Genomic DNA, 19,506 nt, shown 5'->3' on the forward strand with positions numbered 1-19,506 from the left:
AATTTTGCAGGAAGAGCAAAATTTTGGGAGTTCGCATCACAAAGTCCAGCTCCACAATGGCTCATTGCACCCTTCTGCACAGTTGAGACTTGAGAGTGGTGAGATGTTTGAACTGGTGGATCTGCCACTATATGGGTCCATAGACCAGATGTCTCTCACAAGATGGGAGGCAGGGTCTGTGTAGAATACTCCAGCCCTGAGACAGCAGTTGGGGAAACCTCTGAGTTGTGTGATTTGGGTGGGAGTGATTTGTGCACCTATGCAGAATGTGTTTTGGGAGACAGAGAGCTGTCGGAGGGAGCTAAAGAACACTGTACAGTATTTAATTCTGGGGGAGAATAGATGGATACAAGCTTTAAGTTCCATTTAGATGATACATTGTACCCAATATTTTCTCCTAAATAATGAGCCTGTTTGGAGTGATTTTTTTTAACCAATTCACTCCACTATTTCCAAAACTATTCATTAAGTTTGGATATTTGGACACAATACATCACTGAAAATCGGTATCATTTCTAGGCAAAATCATCACATTCAGTGTAACAGTGGATAATGTATCCAAGAAGCACAGTATTGTGTTTCTGTTTTTTTAATTCACTAATGGGGTTAAAAATAAAACTCTCATCTGATGAATGATCTGTTGCCTACATGAAATGAACTCAGTCCATTTTCCAGAACTGGGCTCAGTCCAGTTTCCAGAACCTTTATGGGCAAGTCTCTCAAATTTAATGCATATTAAATGAATAAGGTTCTATGGAAATTAGTTATTATAAAGTTTAATGGAGAATTATATCATGTCTGTTTTGTTAATCATGCTATGTGATTCTTTAGGAGGGCTATCATTTTCTTTCAAATTGTTAAAATACCTAAAAGAAAGTCATACTTTTAAATTAAATTCTACAGGACTTTTACATAGGGATGACAGGCATCCCCATCATAAAGGCCCAACTGGCAGTAGCTGGCATCTTTGTTGATAAACTCAGCTGAGAGACCAATACATGAATATCAGGGAGACTGAATTACCTCTCATCCTTAGTAATGGTCCTGGCAGGGTTATGTGGGGAAACATGTGCTGGTACCTGTCTTGCTTCTCTTTTGTTGTTAAATAGGCTTCAGCTGCTTGAGATGTCAGTCTAGTACATGTCATAAGCAGTAAAACACTTTTTTAAAAAGCCTACTTTACTCACGATGAAGCAATAATTATAAGGTTGAAATAATGGACCTTCTTTTCAGCACTTGCTGTCAGCAGTATGACATCTCTTTGACAATTATTACTGCCTTCTTATTGAAAAGATAACCAACCAAATTGGGGTGACATTTTAAATGCTGTTGCTAATTTACATTAAAGTAGATTTAAATTATACAGTATATGTTTACTAAAAATGTGTACAATACTGTGCTGGTTGATATTTCTTGGGTGTAATTTCCTAGTCCCTTACATTGGTTATACCATTATCGAATGACCCAAAATGAACCCCCCCATTTAAGTGAGACTGTGGGGACAGCTGTGGTCAGGGGGAGTTCCCATCAGGGCTGCACTATGAGAGGCCTCTGTGTGTGAAAAGCCCTGGCCTCCCACTGTTCCCCCAGGTGTGTGATTTGGTGTGGGCCTGGCTCTGCAGGGGGACAAACTTTGCCTTCCCAACTCAAAGATAAAACAATTTGGTAGTTGTTACATGACAAGAACCTTATGGAATCTTTCCCCTTGGCCAGTCCCATGTTTTTACACTGGAAGGGGCTGTCTAGCTCCTATCAATTCCATATTCACAGAACTGCAGATTATTGACGTCTACACAGCGTATAGTTTGAATTCAAAAGAATGAGAACTGCTCCCAGTTGATGTGAAGAAAAATAACTTTCCAAGAAACCTGAAACAACTTCTAAACCAGTTGATTCTCAGTTGAACAAATACAATAGAAGATCTGTTATTTTTTGTAGCTTTCTTGATAACCTCTTCTCGCTAGTTCTAATATTATTGTATTTAGATAATTTTACATGAGCAGTACATACAATTTTTGTATTTAGATAATTGTACATGAGCAGTAGTGCAATATCGCAACATGTATTTTAGTATGTAAAATTCATAAATGGTCTAAATATGCTAACAAAATATTACATTTTAAATTAGTATGATCGCTGTGCATACTGGTATGTGAAAAAAAATCAGTAAGGGAAATCCAAAACTCATGTATTTATCACTATTGTTGTTAAAATGAAGTGCCAAACCTTTTAAGATAATATTACTAATAATATTAGTCCTGATTGTTGGAAGATTGCCAGTTCTTCGTCATCTCACAGAAATATGTCCTACTTGAACTGTAAAAACATGTGATTCCCCTTGTCCTCCCTCCTTTTTCCCACTCACTGGAGCTGTATTATGTTAGCATGAGTTGCGTTGAGCCGAATCCAATCTGGAATTAAGAATGCCCAAGGGCATTTTTAACAAACTGTCATTCATTTGAACTCTAACCCTGTTTAGTTTAACAGAATCTGGTTACTCAGATGTATATTTTTTGCACATTCACTTCTCTTTCTTTTCGTATCTCGGTGTGAAACTGTGTTAATTGGACTTGGAGGGAGAGAGGATTGTTTAAAACATATTGAAAACTAAGAATAAGAGTTACGTGCACAGTAGCTTGGCTTGCCATCCAGAAATGATGAACTTCAGTTCAGACATTGAGAATAAACATATTTAGTCAAAGTGTGATCCTCAAAATGCTGACATTTGGTTAAGCTTTCTGGGTTGAAAAAATGTACTGTTTTTAATAGCTCATTTATTATATTATTATACTAAGGAAACTGGTGAAATTTAAAAAAGGTGCTAGTAATGGATTTGGGATGTTCAGGTTTTCATCTTAAAAGACTGAGCCCAAAATTCTATGAGATCCCCAAAATAAATTCTTCCAATGGTTGAGATTAAATAAACCTTTACTTAGTAATTACAACATCTAGCCAACAGCTATGAGGGAACTTCTGGATGTTACTAGTTCAACCTTTTCCAATAGGTGTCACTGTAAGGCAGTAATTATTAAGAGATGTGAGGTAGAACAGAGATAAAAGTAGAAAAACCCCATAATAAGAGTAATTAGAAGAATAAGATTATCATTACTTGCCATCAGCAGATAATTAAAATACTTTACAATACTGCTTGAATTTTGGATTAGATTACTGATGAGCATTAGTGACTTTGAGAGAAATTCTTCTTGTGATTTTTGTATATAGAATATCCTATCACTGTACATGGATGGACTGACTGGACTGGAACAGGTACAGAGAAGGGCTACTGGGATGATCCAAAGAATGGAAAACCTGTCTTATGAAAGGAGGCTCAAAGAGCTTGGCTTGTTTAGCCTAACCAAAAGAAGGTTGAGGGGGGATACGATTGCTCTTTATAAATATATCAGAGGGATAAATATTAGGGAAGGAGAGGAATTATTTAAGCTTAGTACCAATGTGGACACAAGAACAAATGGATATAAACTGGGCACTAGGAAGTTTAGACTTGAAATTAGACGAAGGTTTCTAACCATTAGAGGAGTGAAGTTCTGGAACAGTCTTCCAAGGGGAGTAGTGGGGGCAAAAGACATATCTGGCTTCAAGATTAAGCTTGATAAGTTTATGGAGGGGATAGTATGATGGGATAGCCTAATTTTGGCAATTAATTTGGCAATTGATCTTTGATTATCAGCAGGTAAGTATGCCCAGTGGTCTATGATGGGATGTTAGATGGGGTGGGATCTGAGTTACTACAGAGAATTCTTTCCTGGGTGCTGACTGGTGAGTCTTGCCCACATGCTCAGGGTTTAACTGATCGCCATATTTGGGTTCGGGAAGGAATTTTCCTCCAGGGCAGATTGGCAGAGGCCCTGGAAGTTTTTCACCTTCCTCTGCAGCATGGGGCACGGGTCACTTGTTGGAGGATTCTCTGCAGCCTGAGGTCTTCAAACCACAATTTGAGGACTTCAATAACTCAGACATAGGTTAGGAGTTTGTTACAGGAGTGGGTGGGAGAGATTCTGTGGCCTGCATTGTGCAGGAGGTCAGACTAGATGATCATAATAGTCCCTTCTGACCTTAAAGTCTATGAGAATAGACACTTCACTATGGAAGGAAAGTGGATCCACTCTAAAGGCTGGATTAATAAAGTTAGGAAGTTGTTGAATATGTCCTTCGGTGCAAACTTTCTCTTATACTTTGTAGAAGTGTGTGAAAAACGCATAAAGCCACTATTTAACCAACGATGAACTGATCCCTCAGCTACCTTCCATGGACAGTAGAGAAACTGAAGAACTCCTGTGAGGGACAGGATAGTATTAGTGCTGGTTTCACTGCTCCTCCATGGGGACTAGAGTACAGCAATCTGTTGTCACTTTTCTACCTTCTGGGGAGAAGGAAGAAAAAAAAATCCCCAATGCTCCCTTTCTTCCTCTCAGCGGGGATTGGAACAGCAAAAGAAAGAGATATTTGGCAAAATTCAGAAAGCTGATATTCAGCTTAAAACCAAATGCCGGGGGTTTTGCGCAGCCCTAATACTAGGGTTAAAAGGTGATAGATTAGTTCTCTCCCGTATCATAATCTTTTATCATTTTAACCCGTCAGGGATGTGAATAGGGTATGTAGGGGCTTATGGTTGATCTTTCTCCCTTTCTACAGGTGTAGCTGGCAACATTGCCTATAGTTAATGTTGTCTGATACTGTACATTATAATATAATGTGAGTGTGTATATTTAATGTATATGTAGGGGTAGTGACCTGACCTGATAACAATTTTCAAATACATAAATGGCTGTTACAAGCAGGAGGGAGAAAAATTATTCTCCTTAGCCTATGAGGATAGGACAAGAAACAATGGGATTAAATTGCAGCAAGGGAGATTTAGGTTGAACACTAGGAAGAAAATTCCTAACTATCAGGGTAGTTAAGCACTGAAATAAATTGCCTAGGAAGGTTGTGGAATCTACGTCATTGGAGATTTTTAAGAGCAGGTTAGACAAACACCTGCCAGGGATGGTTTAGATAATACTTAGTTCTGCCTTGAGTGCAGGGCTAGAAGACCTCTGGAGGTCTGGACTAGAAGACCTCTGGAGGTCCCTTCCAGTCCTACATATCTCTGATACCAGCCTGCCTGCCAATCAAATCCTGGTGCTGCTTTAGGTATTTGTGAGATAAGTAGGTAGGGAAACAGAACACTTAACTTAAGTTTTGGCAGAAAAGTGAAGGAGGAACTGATTTACAAATATTGTGTTAAAATGTAAATGCATGTATAGCTTTTGAGTCTACACATGCAGTTTTTTTTATTCACCTTTTAAAAAAATTTCTCTCTACCTTTAAAATCTCATCACTTCTATGTGTAGATATTTTTATAAATATACTTGACTTTTTTATTCTCTAAAATAAAGTAAAAAGTAAATAAATAAAAATGTCAGCACATTAATAGGTGGAAGATAATGATTGCTTTACATGCTTTAAAAATATTCTCAAATGCTTTGATTGATGGGAAACTTGATGTGAGCTGTGGTGTCTATCAATACACAATAGGACAAATCTGGCTAATGCTTCAGGAGAAGGAAAAAGTAAATTTTAAAACTTTAGATGTGATGCTGTTATTCCAGTTTAGGGTCTTGTACTTCATACAGGTCCACACCTCCAGAGCGCCATTGACATAGATGTCACTGTTGTGAAATAAGGGTCCATGCATTTGAATCAGTTTGTAGGGCTGGATCTTTATAGATGTTACTATTAACAGATGCAACTGACTTTAAGTAATAGATTGGGGACTTACTTACATGGCACTTATTATGAATGTGAATTGAGTAGCTAAAACTGCATTCAAGGCTTGGAGAAATTTAAGGATGAGATTTTGGAATAATCCTATTAAAACAAGAAAATATAAAGTTAAGTTTTATATACAGTTGGACTTCTTGTGGGACAAGGTATGTGCCTTTGTATATGAATATGTAGAAAATTAAACCCTATTTGTATTTTTATGGTAACATATTGACATTATATGATCAAAAATATAAATTATTGCAAGTAACCCCCCCTTTCTCTCTTGCTTTGTGTTCATCCTTAGTTTTCCTTTTTTTCACTTCTTTTTTTCTGTAGGTCACAGTGCAGATCTTCTCTCTTTTTCAATATGTATTTTCCCAAGTGTAACTTTTCTAGGAAATAGTCACTGTGGAAAGGCAGTAATAGTTATTTTTGAAGAAATGTGAAGTCCTCACCATGCAAGTGGCTCTGCATCAGTGTAACTCTGCGCCTACAGAGAACTAGTCGCAGGATTCATGTAATTTCTCTTTGTTGTTTCATTTATACCTGTATTTCACCAGTTTTACTTTTTGAGGTGCAGGGTGGAAAGATATTGAAAGGTATTAACAAATTTATTGTTGTTGCTAATGACCGCACTGCACCTTAAGCAGGAGGGACATTGTCCGGTCTTGCCAGAGGAAGGGTAGCAGTGTGGATTGAAGGAACATGGAGTTGCCTGTACTGTACACTTTTATCTGCCAGGTAGTCCCAGGCATCTAATAATAAAGTTGCAGCCTGATTAAATCCATATCAAGTGTCCTTTCGGTATAACCGGACAATTCTAGGTATGTCCTAGTTGAATGTACCGGGCACATTCTAATATCCCATCAACCTCAATGGAATGTCAGTGGAGAATGGCTGTACAATACAGTACAGTAAAGGGGTTAAGTACTATATAAGTTTTCAAATAATGTTTGAGTCTGATTACTATTGTTTGATTCATCTAATAGTGTTCATTCTGCTTCACAAAGCTGTTATGTGGGAGACAAGCAACACAATATTTGCTCAACTTGAAAAAAAAAGTATGTGATTCATATGCACTGATTGCATGGTAGTAGGATTTAGATAACAACATAGAGACAAGCAGTAATTAAAAATGAACTTGGGGAAAACATCTTATTTTCTCTGTAGACAGGCTGATTATATGACCATAGCTGAATTCTGTCAGACTTCTTCTGTACACCAGCAAAAGCAAACATTTTTGCTTGACTTCCATAGTATCAACAACATGGTAGCACAGAAGAAAAAAAAAAGGCAGTCAGATTGGGTATATTCCAGTTGGCTCCCTCCCCTATCACTTTCTGGCTAGTCTGATGTAATGCATCTAATATTTTCCTCTGCTGTTGGTTAATGTATATAATTTTAATTTTTTGGCAAGGGGAGTGGGTGGGTAAGAAAACAAAACAGGAAGTGTGTCACAATTTCTCTAAAAATATAATCATAGGGTCTTGGGGAAATCTACCACCTATTGTTCACATAAAACTCTTTAAAAAGTATAAAACTTCACATTATACCCCAAAGTATACCACAGTCTGTAGTTAGTGATGTGGTGATTACTACAGTGGCTACTATATTTTTAGCAGATTACAAGTAGGCAAAAAGAAAGAAAAGAGCAACAAAATAACTGTAGTGACCAATCTTACTTTTCAAGTATTTTATTCCTCATGTGTTTGTAGGAGGTGCATATAACAAATACAAAGTGGTTTTACTTTGACAAAATATTCAAAGAGAAAACCCCAAGTTAGGACCATTGCACTTAGCCTGTATATACTGGAAGCCTGATTCTCTGTTCACACACGTGCAAAATTGGGACCTGTGGATGACATCAAGGCTGATTGACCTGCCGTCTCCAGTCTTATCTCATTCATTAACTTTGCTGAGTTTCTATGCCAAGGGTAAGGGGAAGCCATGCTGGAGTTAATGTACTTTTTAGCAGTGACCATGTCATATAGACATAACAGTTCTGTAAATGTAATGATCCACCCACAAAACAGTCCCGCTGCTGCCAGGCAAGTGTAATATATATTTTCCTTTCTGCAGAGGTTGAGTTTTATTCTTTAAATAATATTGTGTCACTTTTATAACACAGCCTACACTTTTTTCTAAATTGCTATTTTTTAAAGTAGGGTGGGTTTTTTTAATCCCTGCAGTAAGCAATTCCCAATGAATGCATTTCATATTTATTGGGAAATCTCCTCAAAAATTGCTAAGACGGAGATGAGGTTGAGAATATATTCCATTAATTAAAAAATAGATGTTCAAATGTAAGAACCTTAGCTCTTCCCCTATTCCACATGCTCCATACACTCATCAGAGGTTCTCCCCAGTTGTCATATAAAATGTAAATCTGAAAGGAGCTGTTTTTGGTGAAAGTTGTGTGTGGTGTCAAGATCAGTTTATAATGGAAGTGCTGTTAGAGCCTGAACTATAGAGTTACTACCACAGGTCCATAATGAATTCCATAGACTAAATGGTGTAGGAAGTATTTATGGCAGTGGCACAGGTTGAAGGTCTTTTGGTAATGTACGTTAGTTCAGTGGTTTGTATAAATGTTATTGGTGACTAGATGGATTCTTGGAAACTCGATCATTTCCTGATGTTTAAGAACTGTTTTTTTTAACCAATAAAAAGTAGGAATGGATTTGAACGATGCTTCCACTTATATTCAGCCCTACTATGATTTTTCTGTGTTTATAAAATATTATTTGCTATGAAGAATATGGAACTTAAACAATCTATGCTTTTTAGTTAGAAGAACTGATGAATGCACTGGAAAAGACCAGACAAGAATTGGATGCTACCAAAGCCCGTCTTGCCTCAACACAGCAGTCTCTGGCTGAGAAAGAAGCACATCTGGCTAACCTCAGAATAGAGCGGAGAAAACAGCTTGAAGAAATATTAGAAATGAAGTAAGTACATTTACTCCTCTTGATACTAGATGCATTGCAATTTCAATTTTTTTCCTGCTCTATATGTACTATATTCATATTTAAACCGTCTGAAACTCAGGATCTCTTAAGAAATGTATGATTATGAAGGTAGTATTTATCGGGAAGTCAGCAACACACACAGGTAGAATTCTTGAAAAAGTGTTTTGTTATAACTTCCATTTGCCTTGTAGTGTTAGATGCTAATACAGTATCAGCACAGTTTAACTTAAGTTGAGAGCTTCTGAAATATTTTAATATGAGTCTGTCTCCATTCATTATCAGAGTTTTAAATTTCCATAATGTTCTGCCTTATTCTGATGTGAAAAGGGTTCACCTGTGGCACAAAGCAAATTTGTCCACTGAATTATGCTAAAACTAGGATGCGGTCACATCTTTCAGTAAGAATCCTGAAAAAAGCTCCATGTTGGATTTCCTGTTAGAGTGTCAAATGAGAGGGAAAGGGAAGGTCAATTTTATATAGATGTTGTAAAGCTTACTAAGTTGAATTGACACAAAAATATCAGCATATAACACTATCTCTATTTTAAGCTTAAGAAACTAAAAAGGTCGCAGAGGCCTATAATTTAAATTTAACTTCCTTCCCACAATAAAGGAAAATATGTGTAATTATAATGCATTAAGGCTGTGATACTCTCTTTGAATTGGTGGCTTGCTAGAGAAGAATGACCTTGTTGTGACTTGACCAGTCTGGTAATTATGTAGTGATCATTATGCACAGGAAATTCAAAGAACATGAAATATATTGTAAAATTAAAAGTAAAATAAACAGGCCATTTCTAACTTTCAGCTTTCCTTAGTTTTCTTGCTGTACAGGGCAGATGTCCATATAGTTATAAAAAAAGGTAAGTCCATTTGATAAAGAAATTATTTAAGATTGTTGCTCTAAATACACCATACAGCGCATACACATGTATACATATGGTATAATTCTGCATATGTCAAACTGAAAAAGGGATATCAAATAATATGTAGGTTGATTATAAATATCTGGGTGCAATCATAGCCCCAGTGAAGTCAATGGGAGTTTTCACCTCTGGTCTGTATTAAAAAGTGGAAATGTGCATGGTTCATTATTGATGATACTATTGTTTAGTGAACAAATAAGGAACCAAATGCAGTTATAAGCAGTTTTTATTTACTTTGCTGTTTTATTATAGCTTTCTTTCCTATAGATAGTTGTTAGCTGCTGATTCAGCTGCAATTGAATCAGAGGCTTAGTGCCAATACAATTTCAAATGTTCATCTGTCTTGACTGTATAATTTTGTTTGCTCTAGTCGATTGCATTAAGTGATAAGATCCTGCCTTAATGGAAAGGATGCATTTTTGGTATGGCTGACCACAAATATCAATTGTTGTAAGGGAAGTTCTGGCTATTGCTGTGGGATATTTGGGTTGCTGTACAGACTCTCATGGGTATTGGAGGCACATGTTTGGAGTGCATCTTTTGATTGAGATTCCTAGCTTGTAAAGGCTATGTAGAGCTTGAATTCACTTTGGACAGAAATGGGTTACCTAGCTTTATGGATAAAGGGCCTAATAGTGGGTAGAAGACTCAGTTGTCCTAGCCCAGAGATAGAAAGGTGTCAAAGACTAGAATGGGATATAGGAGTAGACAAATTAGTGGCTGTCAGAGTCACTAATGCTGTGATGACAATATCTTGTAGCACAAATTTCCTAATTAAGGAAGTAGGTATTTGTGATGGATAAGATACTGTTTTTACTTTTTCTTCATTTGCATAGTTGTCAGTGCCGTTTGTTCTTTAGGTTTTGATAATTACTTTTAACAGCCACCTTATTTATTTTTTACATTGTTGCCTTTTAATTTCTTGGTTTATAATTTTTCTAGACTTGTGAATGCATGTATGTATCTTTGTTTGACCCTTAACTGGTGCTTCTGTCTTTAAGAAAAGCAATTTTGTACATACATTTTTTTAAATCAATGTTTATCTCTAAAATATGAACCAGGATTTCTTCAAAAATAAATCCTCCACATTAAAAAAAAAGTTTTCTTGGTTTAGGTGTTTTATTATACATAAATTAAGGATACCTCACAGGTAGGGCCCTACCAAATACATGGCCATGAAAAACGCATCATGGACCATGAAATCTGGTCTTTTGTGTGCTTTTACCTTATACTATAGTGATTTCACGGGGGAGACCAGCGTTTCTCAGATTGGGGGTCCTGACCCAAAAGGGAGTTGCAAGGGGGTCACAAGGTTATTTTAGGGGGGTCGCAGTATTGCCGCCCTTACTTCTCCACTGCCTTCAGAGCTGAGTGGCCAGAGGGCAGCAGCTGGTGGTCAGGCACCCAGTTCTGAAAGCAGTGCCCAGAGATCAGCAGCGCAGAATTAAGGGTGGATCTATGATACCATGCCACCCTTACTTCTGCGCTGCTGCTTTCAGAGCTGGGCAGCCAGAGAGTGGTGGCTGCTGACTGAGGGCCTCGCTCTCCAGGCAGCAGTGCAGAGGTAAGGATGGCAATACCATACCATGCCATCCGGACTTCTGTGCTGTTGCTGTCAGTGGCTCTGCCTTGAGAACTGGGCTCGTGGCCAGCAGCCATCACTCTTCAGCTGCCCAGCTCTGAAGACAGAACTGCCGCCAGCACCTGCGCAGAAGTCAGGGTAGCAATACCCCCCTCCCACCACAGTAACCTTGTGACCACCTCAAAAATCCTTTTTGGGTCAGGACCCCTAGTTACGACACTGTGAAATTTCAGATTTAAATAGCTGAAATTATGAAATTTACAATTTTTAAAATCCTATGACTGTGAAATTGACCAAAATGGACCATGAATTTGGTAGGGCTCTATTCATAGGCAGCAGAGGGTTTCCTAACTGTCATCTTCTCTTGCAGTTTGGCCACTTGATTCACTACTTTATTACTCCAGTTTTAAGCAGTTGTAACTCCATCTATTTTTAAAGACTCCAGAGAGAGGTTTGGAGTTTAAACCTGAACCTTTTGTGAAGTCTCTTCTCTCTAGACATGTGGGACCTCCCTGGAGCTTATCACAGGGATCCAGTCCTATTGCAATCAATGTGAATTTTGCTAATGATATAGGGAGGAATAGGATTGGACCTGCTTTCCTTGGTAAATAAAACAGATGTTAATTTATTATTGTTTTGCAGTATACCATAAAATACCACTATGTGAGATGTGATATAAGGCTGAGTTAATGTTTGGGAAAATCCTTAAATTTGAATGGGATTATCTTATGATATAATTTTAATACAGTAGGTCTGTGCGGGTGTATCTGTGTCTTGGTCAGCATAACCTCTATCTCTTGTGATGATGTATGATATGGAAAGAATTTATCATGACTGTCAGAATCCAGGATGATTTTGCAGAACCAGGAGATAGTAAATAGAGCTGATATGACATGGAAAGCAATGAGGCACACATTAATGAGGAACTTCACAGTGACATTTTTCCAAAGGCACTTTTTAGTGGAGACCTGCACTTCAACTTCTTAATGTTGTTATTTTTTAAGTGCTTGTTACCACAGTCTTATTATTGCATTAGAGCTACTTTTTAAAAAATGTTATTGTAACTTTGCCTTAATAAAAATTTAGAAAACATAAAAAATATATACATGTAAAAAATCACGCTTTGAATTCTGTGGATAAAAGAGCTATATTACTGCTAAATATTGTTTCAGAACATATAAGATGTATAATTTATAATGTGAATTTACACCTTTATATATATAAATATAAAGGAAAATATTTTGATTTAATAAAATCTGCAGTACGTTGTATAATATACTTACTAAATAGTCCAATAAGAATAATTCACAAACATGGGTCAAAGGAGTTTGATTTTATATACTTGCTTACAGAAAGAGGAACATAATGAAAGAGCATTTCAAAACTGCAGGCATTTAATTATTTTTATTAATATACATTATATTCTAATAACCAAATCATGAATCAAATTAGATCCATATGGCTGATGACAGAATATTGACCGTTCTAGCATGGTGTTTATTCATCTGCTTTTTCTCTGATAATGTATTAATTTAATTAGCAGACCAGACCATAGCTCTATAACTGATATTTACCATTTTATTATTTAATGCTGAGTAGATACAATTTGTGACTGCTGGCTTACAGGCATGAATTGTGTACTTAAGAACTTTCATGATGATTTCCTATGCTTATATTATGTTAAAGTTCCAAACATAGCTCTCAATTCTAAACCCATCTGGTTGACATTGCCAAGATCCATCTTCGTTCACTGGGTATAATCATTTGTCAGTTTTAGACAAATTTTTCAGTTGTCATTACAAGTCTCCATATACACTAAGTTATTTAAAGAAGTTTAGAATAAAACCAGGTAGCAACTTAATCTAGTGCAGGGGTAGGCAACCTATGGCACATGTGCCAAAGGCGGCGCGTGAGCTGATTTTCAGTGGCACTCACACTGCCTGCATCCTAACCCCCGGTCTGGGAGGTTCTGCATTTTAATTTAATTTTAAATGAAGTTTCTTAAAAAAATGTAAAAACCTTATTTACTTTACATACAATAGTTTAGTTATATATTATAGACTTATAGAAAGAGATCTTCTAAAAACGTTAAAATATATTACTGGCACGCGAAACCTTAAATTAGAGTAAATAAATGAAGACTCGGCACAGCACTTCTGAAAGGTTGCTGACCCCTGATCTAGTGCATTATCTAATTGGGCTTTTTGATCTGGACTCTGAGAGAGAGCTCCACTCATTAGATAAGTACCCTTCAAAGAAGAGGAAGTTCAATGGAATGAGATAAACATCTCCTTATATTCTTCGCTTGATGTTAATATGTGAAAAGATGAGATTTTTTTTAAGAATTCCACAATATTAAAGTTTGGTGCAAGAGTTGCATGTTATTGACAATAAATAGTTATATAATTTCTGGAGAAAATATTTTTGTTATGGTGCATTTTTTTTCCTCAATGTGCACAAATAATTCATACTGGCATTAATGGGAGTAAAACATACATGTTAACATCAGAATATACCATATGTTCAAATCCATTATTTTGCCTATTTGGTCCTAATGCTTTCTGCATGGTTTATAACCAGTGCCTTCTAAGCATAATAAAATCACTGAGCTAATTATTATGTAAAATATACTATTTTTTCAAAAGTTTCTGTATTGCATAATGTCAATAATTTAATATAGATTTCAGAAATTATTTACTGTCTCTTGAAATTAGACTCTGCTATTTAAAAATATATACTAGGGCTGAATCCTTTCCTTATACTTAATGAGTGGAAAACTAAAAATCTTGTGGAAACTCAGTGCTTACCTTGAAAAGTTTCCTTCATCTTCATAGATTTCAAGGCCAGAAGGGATCACTCTGATCATCGAGTCTGACCTCCTGTAGACACAGGCTGTAGAACTTCAACAGAATAATTCCTAGAACAATTTTTTCAGAAAAACATCCAATATTGATTTAAAAATTATCAGTGATGGAGAATCCACCATGACCGTTAGTGTGTTGTTCCAATGGTTAATTACTCTCACTGCTAGAAATTTACACCTTATTTCCATTCTGAATTTGTCTAACTTCAACTTCCAGTCATTGGATCACATTATACCTTTATCTCCTAGATTGAAGACCCCATTATTAAATATTTATTCCCCAGGTAGGTATTTATAGGCTGTAATCAAAACATCTCAACCTTCTCTGTGTTAACTAAATAGATTGAGCATCTCAAGTCTATCACTATAAGGCATTTCTAATCTTTTAATCATTGTCGTGCTCTTTTCTGAACCCTCTCTAATTTATTAACATCCTTCTTGAATTGTGTACTCCAAAACTGAACACACTGTTCCAGTAGAAGTCTCATCGGTGCCAAATATAGAAATAAAATAATTTCTCTACTCCTATTCAAGATCCCCCTGTTTGTGCATTCAAGAATCACATTATCTATTTTGGCCGCAGCGTCTCATAGGGAGCTCACGTTTAATTATCCACCATGATCCCAAAATCTTTTTCAAAGTCACAGATTCCCAGGATAGAGTCCCTCATCATGTAACTATGGTCTATATTCTTTATTCCGAGATGTATACATTTGAATTTATCCATTTAACGTGTGGCATGGTAATTTTATATCTTCCTAGTCTTTTAAACAAATATTCATGTGGTACCAAGTCACATGTAGGGTGACCAGAGAGCAAATGTGAAAAATTGGGATGGTATGGGGGGTAATAGGAGCCTATATAAGAAAAAGACCCAAAAATCAGCAGTCTCTCTATAAAATCGGGACATCTGGTCATCCTAGTCACATGCCTTGCAGAAATCTAAAGATATTACATCCACTCTATTACCTTTATCAGCCAAACTTGTAATTACATCAGAAAAAAATCAAGTTAGTTTGGCAGACTCTATTTTCCATAAACTCTTGTTGATTGGCATTAATTATATTACCTTCCTTTAATTCTTTATTTATTTCCTCATGTGGAGTGGGTTTCAGTGTTTGGATAGGGTCACTATTATCTTCCTAACAGTGTCAGTATTATCTTACACTGAGGAAGATACTATTCTTGCCCTGAAGAGCTCACAGTCTATAAAGACAAGGACAGATGAAGAGCGGGGGAAAGTAAGATGGCAGAGTGATAATTGGCACACTTTCTGTTAGTTCCATTTTTTAATTCTATATATAAAAATTCCAAGCTGCAACCATTAAACATTAACAAAATTCCTTATCAGCTAAACTGACTGATATTTTTGCTTTAAAAACAAATCCATGAATTGACTTCTTGCAGAATGCTGTGATTAAAATTAGGATCTCAAAAACTGACTCCTCCGTGGTTCTAATCAAGTCAATGAAGATGAGGGTGGTAAGCACTACACTTGGTAATAAGTGTTCACAGGTTCAGTTCCACACATTATACAGAAACTGAACGTCACTGTTTTGACTTGAAGATCAGTGCATCCATATTTTTTGGGACATTAATATTATGCATTGAATTTTTCCTTTAAGCATCTGGTCAGTCCAGTGATGTATTGGAGGGGACTCTTAGTAAACCTGGGACAAAATTCCTGCCAGCAATTTGAAAGGAAATTTGGGTAATTTCCTTGCCTCTGATAGTGCATACCATCACAATGGGTATGTCTACACTGCAGCTGGGAGTGTGCTTCCCAGCGCAGGTAGACAGACACACACTAGCTCTATTTGAGCTATGGTGCTAAAAATAGCAGTTTAACCAGGATGGCAGAGGCGATGGGTTGGGTTAGCTGCATATGTACCTAGGGAGTCTGGGTGAGATTACCCAGGCAATTCACCCAAGATGCCACCTCTTCTATCCTGACTGCACTACTATTTTTAGCATGCTAGGTTGAGCAGAGCTCCTGCATGTCTGTCTGTCTGCACTGAGAAGCAGCTCCCAGCTGCAGTGTAGAGGTAGGTACGCTATAGGTACTGCTAAAGCAGTCCAGCCAGAGATGACTTAATCCTGATACTCAGGAAAAAATATTTTTGAAGAACTATTTCGTCTCTTAGAATGGGCCAGATTGTACCAAGTAGACGGCTTGTTCATAAAGGGAAGATACTTTGGGGTCCCTAATCAAATGATCCTTCCCCCCATTGAATAGCACAAGCAGAACACTGTGATGTGCTATCCACAATATCTGTTCCTTTTTTCATAAGATTCTCCAATGAGTGGTTTATACCATCAACTTAAAAATCACTTCCATTGTCATAGGAACACTTGTGGTTATTATAACTGAAAGAGAATAGAAAATAAAACATTACTTGTCTCTGTTTTTCAGTATGTTTTCTTTGTGCTTTTGGCAGCACCTGTGTATGTCATGTTTGCAATTTTACAAGGGGAACACTCCCATGTTTTATTTCCCACCAAACTTTCAGCCTCACCTGAAAAGAAAGGAAGGGGGGGGCAGAAGAGAAAATAAAGAAGCAGAGCGGCGGGAGAAAGAAAATCTGAGGCTGCTGTATATTGCAGCAGAGCTGAACACTTTTCTCCCACCCGTCAATGACTGAGCTGATCTGCAAAGCAAGGAAGAGGCAGCTGCAATTGCCACTAGAGGCCAGTCTCAGGAAGGCGGCTGATCTCTGAAGTTGCTCAGCTCTCTCCCTGCCTGCCCTTCAAAGGGAAAGGGTTTTTGTTGTTTTTGTTTTTTGGTGGGGGAGGCCTTGGATGGATCCAGGTGGAGCTGAGGGAGACAGTTTCATTTGGGTAATTTGGTGGGGGAAGGAAGTGTTTCTAGGGCCTTGTTGATGGCAAAGATATAGGAGGGAAGGAGGCAGCATATACTCATAGGGACCTCTTTGTGGGATTTGTATTGGGGAAGGACTCTCAGTACTGTGAAGTTATCTGTCCTTCCTTATCTTTGCTGGTTAAGTCATTATGTGTAGTCATCAAGTTATTTAGTTTCCCCTGTTGTTTGTGTGGGTCTTTCATGCAGCAATAGGGGAGAGAAAAGCACTTGAACAAAATAGAAAAGATTAGCAGGGTGACGTAGGGGTAGGTTTAGTCCCTGAAAGTACTTTTACCTTACTTTTTAAAACTGACAAAATTTAAGCGAATGATGTCTTGTTAATGTAAGGGTATGTCTACACTATGAAATTAAATTGATTTTATAGCAGTCGATTTTTAGAAATTGATTTTATACAGTCGATTGTGTATGTCCCCACTAAGTGCATTAAGTCGGTGGAGTGCGTCCTCACTACTGTGGCTAGCATCGACTTATGGAACGATGCACAGTGAGTAGCTATCCCACGGTTCCCTCAGTCTCCGCCGCCCATTGGAATTCTGGGTTAAGCTCCCAATGCCAGAGGGGGCAAAAACATTGTCACAGGTAGTTTTGGGTACATGTCATCAGTTGCCCCTCCCTCCGTGAAAGCAACATCCATCAATCGTTTTGTGCCTTTTTTCCCCTGGGTTACCCATGCAGACGCCATACCACGGCAAGCATGGAGCCCACTCAGCTCACCATCATGCACTTTAAAAGCTCGCTGGTGCTGTTTGCTGACTAGGTCAGACCTCAGCGCAACCAACATTCCCATTGTTATTGCTGCTTGCTGTGTGCTCCATAATATCCGTGAGAGTAAGGGGGAGACGTTTATGGCAGGGTGCGAGGTTGAGGCAAATCGCCTGGCATCCAATTTTGAGCAGCCAGACACCAGGACGATTAAAAGAGCACAGCAAGGTGCGCTGAGGATCAGAGAGGTTTTGAAAACCAGTTTCATGATTGGCCAGGCTATGGTTTGACAGTTGTGTGTGTTTCAACTTGATGCAAACCAGCCTCCTTTGTTGATTTTAATTCCCTGTAAGCCAACCACCCTCCCCCCTTCAAAATAAAGTAACTATTGTTTTGAAACCATGCATTCTTTCTTTATTAATTTTTTAAAAATGAGATAAAGGACAAAGTAGCCCAGGGGAGGTGGGGGAGGAGGGAAGGACACGGCCACATGGCTAATTGTAGCCACACTGAAAATCAAACTGTTTGAATTACAGCCTTCTGTCATGGAGTGGAGTGGCTGGGTGCCCAGAGCCTCCTCCCTGAGTTCTTGGGCATCTGGGTGAGGAGGCTTTGGAACATGGGGAGGAGGGTAGGCAGTTATACAGTGGATGCAGTTGGGATCTGTGCTCTTGCTGGCTTTCCTGCAGCTCCAGTAGACACTTCATCATGTCCATTTGCTCCCGCATTAGCCTCAGCATCGCGACCTATCTCCGCTCTTCATGCTCACTTAATTCTTTCCTGGCCTCTGCCACTGAATGCCTCCATGCATTAAGCTGTGCCCTATCAGGTCGGGAGGACTGCATGAGCTCGGAAAACATGTCATCGCGAGTGCGTTTTTTTCACCTTCTAATCTGCGATAACCTCAGGGACAGAGATGATAGGGGGAGCGAAGAAACATTCTATGCGCTACAATTCTGGGGGGACTGCATGGTCACCTGTGCTGCTGAGTTTGCCACGCTGACCAAATAGGAAATTAAATTCAAAAAGTTCCCAGAGCTTTTCCCGTGTACCTGGCTAGTGCATCAGAGTTCAAAGTGCTGTCCAGAGTGGGCACATTGGAGCACTCTGGGATAGCTCCTGGAGGCCAGTACCATCGATTTGCATCTGCACTACCCCAAATTCGACCCAGCAAGGTCGATTTTAGCGCTACTCCCCTCACCTGGGAGGAGTACAGAAGTCGATTTTAAGAGCCCTTTAAGTCGACAGAACGGGGTTGGTTGTGTGGACGCATTCATTTTAAAATTGACCTAATGTGGCTAAATTCGACCTAACCCCGCAGTGTAGACCAGGCCTAAGTGTGTTTGTGAAGTGATGCTGCTTCCTTCATTTGTTATAGTTTGCAACACTGTGCTTGTTCAAGGAGGAAAACAAATAAGTGGATAATACAGTCCCTTACCTGCATCTCTGTGGATGTTCCTGTAAAAATATTGACATATCACTGAATTAGTTTCAAGAGAGTTGTTCTAACAAGCAGTGCCTGAGGATAATTGTAGAATAAATAGGACTGGATGTATGATCCAAATCTACACAAAAATACCAGGATCAGATTTTTCTAGTCTACTCTTCTGAAAATAGGATGAATATTAACAATTTTCTCTAAATAGTTTGCTCAGTCCTAACACAAAGAACTATAAATGTCAACCTATATATTGGGAAAGATAGTTTTAAAAGTTTCCCTATGAATTATTTAAGCAGTCATCAGCTGTTGATTTGAATATGCATTAGATACTTTGCTAATGTATAGTTGTGGAGAAAAAGTGTTTTCATAAACT

The 19,506-nt window shown here is 38.0% G+C and overlaps 1 protein-coding gene across 8 annotated transcripts in view; it reads left to right on the top strand.

The window, feature by feature from the left end:
• ERC2 (ELKS/RAB6-interacting/CAST family member 2) overlaps positions 1-19,506 on the top strand; it is an 829,394-nt gene that overhangs the window by 475,376 nt on the left and 334,512 nt on the right. For all 8 annotated transcript variants that reach the window (XM_045024524.1, XM_045024526.1, XM_045024525.1 and 5 more), the window contains one exon: positions 8,557-8,717. In XM_045024524.1, coding sequence (XP_044880459.1) covers positions 8,557-8,717 — 161 coding nt within the window. The remainder of the gene's footprint in view (positions 1-8,556; positions 8,718-19,506) is intronic.

Source organism: Mauremys mutica, chromosome 7, assembly GCF_020497125.1.
Source record: "Mauremys mutica isolate MM-2020 ecotype Southern chromosome 7, ASM2049712v1, whole genome shotgun sequence".
In the NCBI taxonomy this organism is placed as follows: domain Eukaryota; kingdom Metazoa; phylum Chordata; order Testudines; family Geoemydidae; genus Mauremys; species Mauremys mutica.